Source organism: Eleutherodactylus coqui, chromosome 10, assembly GCF_035609145.1.
Source record: "Eleutherodactylus coqui strain aEleCoq1 chromosome 10, aEleCoq1.hap1, whole genome shotgun sequence".
NCBI classification, from domain to species: Eukaryota; Metazoa; Chordata; class Amphibia; order Anura; family Eleutherodactylidae; genus Eleutherodactylus; species Eleutherodactylus coqui.
In genome coordinates this window covers 19073852-19084203 of record NC_089846.1, presented here as the reverse complement: position 1 = coordinate 19084203, position 10352 = coordinate 19073852, and the positions used below count along the sequence as shown (strand labels likewise).

Genomic DNA, 10352 nt, shown 5'->3' with positions numbered 1-10352 from the left:
GCTCTGGGGCGATCAAACAGCGCTGCGTCTGTCACCTGTGTCTTTGACGTACACAACTATTTACCTGGCGGTTCCTGGGTATCCGCCTCCCTCCCCCTCCCCCTCCCGCGCTGGAAGTTAACCAGTTCTGCTTCTCCAAGACAGGCCAGCTTCACACAAGCACATTGCAGGCGCGCTGCCATTCATTTCCACGGACTGTTAAGGTTTATTAGTTTAATATGTGCTATTTTTCTATGCAATATGCACGAAAATAGTACATGCTATTTTTCTGGCGTGACCGAAATGCGCGCTTAAAACACACACGTGGCCGCACCTATTGAAATCAATGGGTTATATTCACTGCGTATTGCGTGCGCAAATTTTGCATGAGTGCAAATGCAATCGTGTAAATAAACTGTGAATCACGGACCGATATTTGTGAGGCCGTAGTTCTTATTAGCACTATTTGGGGATAAATACGTCTTTTTTTCACATTTTTTGGGACCTGCGATACACAAAAAAAAGTAATTCTTGCTTTCCATCCTTTTTTTTTTTATACACCTTTCCCCATGCGGAATAAATATTGTGATATTTTTATAGTTTGGGCTGTTATGTACCCGCCCATTACCAAATATGTGGAGTTTTTTAATTGTTTAGATTTTTATGGGAGTTTTTTAAGCTTTTTTTTCTCACTTTTTTCTAAGAGCTTTATTATATCTTTTTTAAACACTTTTATTTAGTCCCCACAGGGAGTTTGAAATTGCTACCATTTGATTGCTTTGACTATATACTGCAACACTTAGGTATTGCAGTATATAGTGATTTTTTAGTATTGGATAGCGCTTGATCGGCATTTAGGTATAGCAGTTCAGGGCTGCCGTGCTAGCTAATCAGCACCCACCAATCACGTTGCAGGGGTGCTAATGGGGCGCAGGAAGGAGCACCCCTTCATTCTGACTGTTTAGATGCGCGGTTAGTTTTGAGTGCGGCATCTAAACAGTTAACTGCCATACTCAGAGCTAACTCTGATCGTGGCAGTTACCGGAGGCTGTCAGCCGTCGGCTGTCAGTTGAAAGCCTCTGGGTATGGAGGGCACTCGGCTCCTGAGTCATGCTATCATACACCCTTCATGGCTGCTTGATGTAAATTTACATTAGGAGGTCGGGAAGTTGTTAAGGTGTCTGGATTTCCCCATTCACATGCAAGGCATAATATCTGCAGGATATGCCATATATGTCTCATACAGTAGATGCCATACCTCCTCATATGTGTTGAGAATAAGGGACCCGGTGAGGTGGTTGTTTCCGAAACTCCATGGAAGCAAACTAAGAGACCCACAGCCATCTCTCCATCGGGAAGCGGCGTCCGCCTCACTATGTGAGTCAGAAGGTCCCCATTCTTAACATAGATGCGGTCCTAGAGGTGGGACCCGCTCCTATCAGACACTTCTAGTATGTACGGTGTATGAGCCATAAATGTCCAATGTGGATTACCCCTTCCAAGATGGCCGTAGACATGGTTCCTCCTGTTACATCTGATGACAACTGAGGCTCCGCTGTACATATTTACATCATCTAAATTCAATGTATATTTATATACCTTTCAGGTAAGGCTTCACCCCCAGCTAGTAAACCTCCAGCCCAGCTGGTACATAGCCTCCAAGGAGGTGCTGGGATTTATTTTTTACAGGCTATATTAAAGGCTGGTCAAAAATAATTGTTTCCTGTGATCAACTCCGGCCAGACAGCAAGCATGGCATCTTTGTTTGCATGTAAAAGGGCCTCCAGTAGCTGTTGGCAAAGCTCAGCATATGGGCTGGGCTCTGCACAAAGCTGCATTGTTCTTGTCAAGGCTGCCGGCAGAATACAATGTAATCTGTTGACAGCATCTATAGCACATCTATAGCATCTCTCAACAGACAGCATGCAGTCTGTTGAGAGATACTTTATCTCTCTATACTTCAACACTTTATACATTGTGCTCTATTGTCTTGTGTTCCTAGAGGTTAAGTACATTGTATTGAAGGGATACATTGGGGGGTAATATTGTTAAACATTGTTACATTTAAACAACTCACAGAAAAGGAAGCCAAATATGCATCACCTGATACAGCAGGGCAGACCTGATCACCATATACCCTAGTAGCATGCAGACAGCCAGACTGCAATATGGGGGAGCTAAATGTTCAGTGCAGACACTCACCTCAACCCAGATTGGGGAAGGGGAGACTGCAGACAACATAGTCTGCACATATGAACTGATACCGAGGATGCCAGCTATAGATAAATGTGCCACACCATACAGGAAAGCAACCCCTACTGGCAAAGCAGTGGAATACCCTGTATCACCACAGTGCGTCACACTGGCAGGGCATCCTGGGCTCTCCCAGCATCTATAGCACACTGCATGCAAAAAAACACTGATAAATGCGGGTGTTAGTTTGCATTTTGGCCAAAACACGTAAGCTGATAGGCTGTGGCAAGGCCACCAAGCGTACGTCAGAACCTACGCTATCTCACTAATAACCAAATTAAGGTTGAGTGGCTGCACTGAACATTTAGCTCTCCCATATTGCAGTCTGGCTTTTTGCATGCTACTAGGGTATATGCTGACTGAGCCTGCCCTGCAGTTTATCAGGGGTTGCGCATTTGGCTTCCGTTTCTGTGAGTTGTGTCTTTGTACATTTTTTCCTCTCACCTCTGTGGTTTTCATTTTGTTAGATTTTAAAAGCACATATAGTCTGCTTGTGGGTTTCAGTCTCCATTTCCTTGCACAGGTGAGTAATTAGGGGCGGGGTTACCCAATCAAGGTGTGATAAATTGTATCTGTGGAACTTCCTGTGTCCTTTCTAAACAGAGGAGGAGCAGAAGTACTACAGATAAGTGTTATATAAATCAAGCATGTGTGCTGTATTCTATGTGTACAATGTCTTAAGTGTGTGAGTTGGGATCAGTGACTTTGGATTTAGAGCCTCTGGAGGAGTAACTTTTATTAAATTACTGCTTATTTAGTAGGATTTTTGTATATATTACTATTTAATCTATCTGTACGATCCCCATTTACAAGGTGCTCCCTGATTGACACTGGTGCACACCCACCGTAAAAAGATTAAAATAGACAAATCCTCGGGTCCCGATGGCATACAGCCCCAGATTCTAAAGGCCCATTTAGATTGGCATCGTTTGCCCGACATTTGTCCTGACACTCGGCCCCATATACACTTGCTCCCGTGCTCACAGAGCGGCGAGCAGGGGGGCTGCAGGAGATTTTTCTCCTCACGCTCCCCCGCCCCTCTCCATTCACCTAACATAGCAGCCGTTCACTACTGAACGGCCGCTATTTACACTGAGCGATCAGCGTTCAGCTCATCGTCCATCGTTTATGCAGCATAGACGCTGATTGTTTAGTGGAAATAGCAGCTATTCAGTATTGAACGGCTGCTATGTTAGGTGAATGTAGAGAGAGGAGAGAAATTTCCACCAGCCGCCCTGCTGTGAGCCAGCGATAGCAGCCTGGGAGCGAGTATGTGCGGGGACGAGTGTAGGGCATCGTTTGCCTGACATTCGTCCAGTCTAAATGGGCCTTAAGTGAATTAAGTAATGTGATAGATATACTGTTTTAAATATTTAAGGACTCTATAGTGACAGTGCCTATTCCACTGGATTGGTGCATAGCCAATGTGGTGCCAATATTCAAAAAGGGGTCGAATGGTGAGCCTGGAAACTACAGGCTGGTAAGTCTAACTTCTATTGTGGGTAAAATGTTTGAAGGGTTTCTAAGAGATTCTATCCTGGAGTACCTCAAGGAAAACAACTATATAACTCCGTATCAGCATGGACTTATGAGAGATGGCACCTGTCAAATCAACCTGATCAGCTTCTACGAGGAGGTAAGTTCTAGACTGGACCTGGGAGTCATTGGATCTTGTGTATCTGGACTTTTCCAAAGCATTTGATACTGTGCCACATAAAAGGTTGGTATATAAAGTGAGAATGCTTGGTCTGGGCAAGAATGTGTGTAAGTGGGCAAGTAACTGGTCAGTAATAGGAAGAAAACGGGGGTTATAAATAGTACATACTCTGATTGGGCAACCCTGACTAGTGGGGTACCACAGGGGGCAGTATTGGAGGGTTTATCATTACTAATGGACTACGACAGGCAGTATTAGATAGGGTCACCGTTACTAGTGGGGTTACCACAGGAGTCAGTATTGGAAAGGGTCACCATTGCTAGTTGGGTACCACAGGGGGCAGAACTGGAGGGGGTCACTGTTACTAGTGGGGTACCACAGAGGGCAGTACTGGAAGGGGTCACTGTTACTAGTGGTGTACCTCAGGGGTCAGTATTGGAGGGGTCACTGTAACTAGTGGTGTACCTCAGGGGGCAGTACTGGAGGGGGTCACCCTAGTGGATGTCAGCCATGTTGGAGTCTAACATAATGAAGAACCGGTGGAATGGGGCGACTCGGGGACTTCTTTCTCCGGGTCACTTGTTTATACTCATTTGGATTACTGGGATTTTCTGTCACATTCAGAAGGCGTCGTGTACAAAATAAGAGGCATTTATTAAATAAGAAACATGTCTGCCGACATCAGTGCATTATATACAGATAATACAAGTCTTCAGGTAATACACAAGTATTTACTCTTTCAACAAAAGACGCCGCGGCCCCTCACAGAGTCACGGGTTATAATGGTGGCACTGAGTAACCCAGGCCAGAAAATGGAGGCCTCAGGAACTGGGAAGGGCTGCCATAGCAACCAATCAGCTCTCCTTTCTCCCGCCCAGCTGATCTGATTGGTTGCTGTGGGCCTTTCCTCCATCTTGTCTCTGCTCTAGTAAGAGGCCACCAATGCGCCTTTCATTTAGATTGACCATAAATTTTCTTCTGTGGTCAGATTTCTTCTGTAAAAGCGTATATATCAACATTATCGTACCGATGAACGTAAAAAGTATTGCGCCAATTGGCGGTCTGTGCACCGCGACTGTGGAATACGGCCGACAGACCGACAATGGGCATGACAATATCATACATATATATGCTGAACGCTTTAGGTTGTGGTTCATGAGCGCCATTGTTTGCGCCTATATAGTCACTCTGCTTGTTTGCGTCTTCGAAAAAAATGGCGCATGCTGCAATTTATGAGGCTGGGAAAGACCAAGCTCTACAATATCCCCCCACAGACTCGTTATGAATGATCTACGGCGCGGCCCGCATCGCCGGGTACTTCAATAACCTTTTTTTCCTTCTGTTTGCACAAGCTGTGAGTCAGGGCCGGGCGTGACGGCGCCATCAGGACATCCGGTACATAGTTTGTCCAATTAACCTTACAGTCCTTCACAGCTGCGGTTCCTCTCCGCGGACCTACAAACTGCTGCCATCCATCCAGCATTCGAGGTAGTCATTTAGTGCTTGACTGTATACAGAGCCCCCTAGTGGCAGGGTGGCTCCTGGCGTTTCGCAAATGTCTATCGGATCACGGTTTAACGCTCACGTGCGCGTCTCGCTCATCCAGGGATGCTGAAGGATCTGTTCTAGGGAGGGGCGCTCCGAGGGACGGGTGGATAAGCACCAGCGGACTAAGTTTTCACATTCTGGAAAGAGAGAAAAATAAAGTCATGATGAGTATTACGGATAACAGGCGCAAGGGGGCGGAGCAATGCGGTTTTGACGTGGCTTTTACAGCGGGTTCCCAGCAGATTTCACCCTTTGAGTTAAGGTCCGCTTCACATTCCGTACTTTATGCCAGATTCACACGGGTATATGTGTATTTGCGCTCGCCTGAGCGCTGCATATTTGTGAAATGAACGATGCTTTTTTGCGCATGCATCAGCGTTTTTACACCCACAAGGCGTGTTCATTTGCGCGCGGCAAACACAGGCGCACCGATTGAAATGGCTAATTAGTCTTAATGAGTTCCAGATGTGTTCTTTTTCCAGTGCGATTACGCAGCGTATCACGCATCTCCTTGCATATTGCGTGCGCATTTGCGCAGCCCCATTTACTTCTCTGAAGACCTTTGGTACGCAAATATGCAAAAAATATAACATTCTAGTTTTTTGGCGCGTCAGAAATGCGCGTGCAAAATACAGAAAGGTTAATTTATTGGAATCCACGGGTTCTATTCTCTGCGTACGGCGCGCACAAATACGCCCGTGTGAAGTCGACCTTAGTGCGGATTTTGGCGTGGTTTACGCTAAAGACTTTGCTGTGGAAAATCTGCACATTTCTGCCACGTGTGAATATACCCTAAGCGGGTACAGGCAGTGCCAGGAAGTGATGAAGACAGCAGGGCTTTCAGTGAATATTTCCCCCCCCCCCCCTACAGAAAGAAGTGCCCGATGCCAACATGAAAGCAAAGCACCAGCATATTTCCCGCTGTTGTTTCTTACCTGGAGAGACGCTGGTTCGGAAGACGACTTGCGCTTGGAGGATGTCTTGGTCCCGTTCAAATGGAATGTCCCCGCACACCATGTCATACAGCAGGATGCCCAGAGACCACACCGCAGCGGGCAGCGCCTTGTACCTCCGTAGCGCAATCCACTCTGGCGGGCTGTATACCCTAGTCCCTGCAGAACATACAAGAGTCCCATCACTGACCAGTCCGATACAATTGGGTCTCTATACACATTACTCTATCGGCTTTGGTGGGAACGTGTAAGAAATGAGGAACTCCGAGCCTCACGACTCACCGATATCGCCAGTGCAGAATGAAGCGAGGCGCTATTTATTACAAGGAAAAGTTCTGCAACTTTCTAATATACTTTGTGTTTCAATTATTTACATTTTTTCAACATCTCTGCTTGCTGTCAATGAATGCAAACAGTCCGGTTAATAACCAGAGATTGAAACAATGTATAGACCTTAAAGGGGTCCTCAGAATAGGTCAGCAATAGTTGAACGATGGGGTCCACCAGTTAGGATCCAAGCTAATCAGCTGGTTCGGGAAGCAATAGCGCTGTCTGTATGGCAGTGGCCTGCTTTGATACTGCAGACACAGCTCCCAGTAAACCCAATGAGAGGTGTGCTTTCAGTACCTACCTAGGCAGCTGCAGTGCCGACTGCGCTATCTGCTTCCACTGCTGTCTGCACTGACAACGGAGACTGGGATCCCGAGCGGTGGACCCTCGCTGATCAACTATTGATGAACCCTTTTTTAAACACCCCACAGCTGAGGATTTGCTACAGTTGTATCCAGTCTAGACAGCTGCTAAATACAATGGCAGCATAAATCTCTTGTTACAGTGTATCAGTGCAGGTAAACTGTATCCACCAGGAGCCCATAACACATATAGATGATGGCTGCATGTATCTAGTTTCATATTACTCACCATCAAAGTTATTGTAGGTGGAATCGCGAAGTAAAGCCCCCGAGCCAAAGTCAATGAGCTTGACCTTTCCCGTCTGAGTGTTGAGTAAGAGGTTTTCGTCTTTGATGTCCCTGTGGGTGACCCCTTGGGCGTGACAGTGCACCACGGCGTCCACCACCTGACGGAACAGACTGCGCGCCACTTCTTCTTCCAAGGGACCTTGCTCGGTGATGACATCAAACAGGTCCCGGCAGTGTTCTGGCATCTCCATCACCAGCAGGAAGCCGTCAGATGTCTCAAACCAGTCCAGGAGTTCTACGATGCCAGGGTGGCCCTTCACCTTCAGCATGAGGCACACTTCCATGGGCACTCTTTTAGTACCCTAAAAGCAAAAAAAGACAAAATTAGGAATTATAGTCATATGTGAAAATTGCTTAAACTATACAGATTTGTGTCCCTAGGGGGCAGTAGAGTGCGGAACAAAGGAGTCATCCCATCAATTCTGAGGCTAATAGGGTTCCTTAATGGAACAAAAAAAGTGGTTTTCTCAGTAGGGGGCGACAATGAGCGAATAAGAAGCTCAGAAAGGTTAAGGAATGTGAAACATGCATGATGGGGGTATTACTCTAGTGCGATTACCGCGCCAATGATGACTGTACCATAAAAGTAATATCATTGTGTATAAATTAATGGCTTATCTCCTCGTGTGAGTTCCGCAAGGAAATAGCCCTTGTAAATACGGCTTAAAGGCTCGTTTACATCTGCGTTCCGGCTTTCTGTCTGTCAGTTCCGTTTTTGGAACAAAAATAAACATTTCCGTATTCCCCCCCCCCCCCCCCCCCCCGTTGATTTAATGACCGCCAACGCCATACTCACCAGCTGAGCCCATTCCGTGACACGACTCTTCCTGATGTGCTTCACAGCCACCTGGGGGAGCAAGAGATCAGTCAGTCTCGCCGTACAGAAAGCAATAGGCGAAGACCCTGAATATGGGGGTCCTCCTGCGCTCACCTGCATGTGGTCCGTCAGTCGCCACGCCCCGTACACCGTACCGAAGCCGCCGTGTCCAAGCTCGGCCCCCAATCGGTACAACTTCTCGAAACACGTCCTGTCTTTTCCTGTAAGGACAACATCAAAAAATGCATTATAAAAGGGGTAGATATGGGGAGCGGGTAATTTACGTATACGGTCGCCATAAACATGGCGTACGTCCCTAGAGATGAGCCGCCCTCGCCATCTGCTGAGTAACTACTCTTCTAGCATGATGGGAGTTGTAGTTTTCCATCCGCTGCTGACATAACGATATCCATTTCAACACATCCTGTCATTTTTTTTCGCACCCAGACATAATCGGCGCTGCCCAGATTTACCTGGAGCGACAAGTCCGCACACGTGTGACTCCATCCCTGCAACACGCACATTCCCACGCGCCAACACCCAAGACTGTGTCAGTGACTGACACATAGCAACTCGCCGCAGCGCAAGATTGCAGCAGACGGTCCGCACATCGTGTCTGCAGTACTGCGCCACGGCTGGTGATGGCGATATAGAAGTGCAACCGTAATAATGCTTTCAATACACTGATTGACGGTACATTCAGTCATTGTAGAACTACAAATCCCAGCGCGTAAATCTTGGCAGTAATGATACTACAGACCCCAGGGCAGTCTCCGTGGCTGGGGTTTGTAGTCCCCTCAGCGGCAACAGTAGTACTACAATGTCTACGTGGCTGGGGTTTGTAGTTCCCCTCGGCAGCAGTAGTAGTACTAAAATGTCTGTGTGGCTGGGGTTTGTAGTTCCCCTCGGCAGCAGTAGTAGTACTACAATGTCTACATGGCTGGGGTTTGTAGTTCCCCCTCGGCGGCGGCAGTAGTAGTACTACAGTGTCTGTGTGGCTGGGGTTTGTAGTGCCCCCCACCCTGATGGCAGTAGTAGTACTACAATGTCTGTGTGGCTAGGGTTTGTAGTTCCCCCTCGGTGGCGGCGGCGGCAGTAGTACTACAATGTCTGTGTGGCTGGGGTTTGTAGTTCCCCCTCGGTGGCGGCGGCAGTAGTACTACAATGTCTGTGTGGCTGGGGTTTGTAGCGCCCCCCCCCCACCCGATGGCAGTAGTAGTATTACAATGTCTATGTGGCTGGGGTTTGTAGTGCCCCCCGCCCAATGGCAGTAGTAGTACTACAATGTCTACATGGCTGGGGTTTGTAGTCCCTCGGCAGCAGTAGTAGTACTACAATATCTACGTGGCTGGGGTTTGTAGTCCCTCGGTGGCAGTAGTAGTACTACAATGTCTGTGTGGCTGGGGTTTGTAGTTCCCCCCTCGGCGGCGGCAGCGGCAGTAGTACTACAATGTCTGTGTGGCTGGGGTTTGTAGTACCCCCCGCCCCGATGACAGTAGTAGTACTACAATGTCTGTGTGGCTGGGGTTTGTAGTGCCTCCCGCCCGATGGCAGTAGTAGTACTACAATGTCTGTGTGGCTGGGGTTTGTAGTGCCCCCCGCCCGATGGCAGTAGTAGTACTACAATGTCTATGTGGCTGGGGTTTGTAGTTCCCCTCGGCAGCAGTAGTGGGTGGTAGTCCAGCAATGGGCTGTTGTCTTACCTGACTTGGAGGTCGCGGAGTCTAGAAGGGTGGTAATCATCTCCAAACCAAAGGGGTCACAAAGTGCCAGCGGGTAAAGTTGTGCTGTTACTACTCGGCGCCGTCCCGGCTCTGCTGTGCCACCTGCTCTTACACACTGCAACAAGTGAATGAAGACCATAACAGTTGAGCTTCCAACTACTTGCTGGGAGGGGTGTGGCTTACTGCGGTAATAGCCAATCAGAGAACAGTGTTGTGGTAATATTCAAATACAATGCATAAAAATGACCAATGGCGAGCGAGCTGAGCGAGCGGGAGAGTCAGAGCATCATAATAAAGAGTGTTTACTAGGGGTTTTGCGCGCCATGTGTGCAGGATGTACACAGACCACGACACGCATGTATACACAACCGAACACGCCAACGTTTCGGAAATGTTCATACGAAGCGCGTACACGGCGGATTTACGTGTGGACGTTCGTAG

At 47.8% G+C, this 10352-nt stretch overlaps 1 protein-coding gene across 1 annotated transcript; it reads right to left on the bottom strand.

The window, feature by feature from the left end:
* Window positions 1–4524: 4524 nt before the first annotated feature.
* On the bottom strand, window positions 4525–10024 carry PIM2 (Pim-2 proto-oncogene, serine/threonine kinase). Its single transcript, XM_066580456.1, has 6 exons — window positions 9891–10024; window positions 8302–8408; window positions 8167–8217; window positions 7312–7672; window positions 6373–6549; window positions 4525–5574 (listed from the first exon to the last, which is right to left on the bottom strand). Exons 1-6 carry the CDS (start codon window positions 9928–9930, stop codon window positions 5471–5473), a joined length of 840 nt encoding a protein of 279 aa, XP_066436553.1. The 5' UTR covers window positions 9931–10024; the 3' UTR covers window positions 4525–5470.
* Between the last annotated feature and the right edge of the window lie 328 nt (window positions 10025–10352).

Excerpts from the sequence above, each read along its gene's own strand:
- PIM2 (XM_066580456.1), bottom strand. The coding sequence starts at position 9,930 with ATGATTACCACCCTTCTAGACTCCGCGACCTCCAAGTCAG. Across the intron at positions 8,409-9,890 it reads CTCCGCGACCTCCAAGTCAG|GAAAAGACAGGACGTGTTTC; the intron begins GTAAGACAACAG and ends TTGTCCTTACAG. Across the intron at positions 5,575-6,372 it reads CCGAACCAGCGTCTCTCCAG|AATGTGAAAACTTAGTCCGC; the intron begins GTAAGAAACAAC and ends CTCTCTTTCCAG.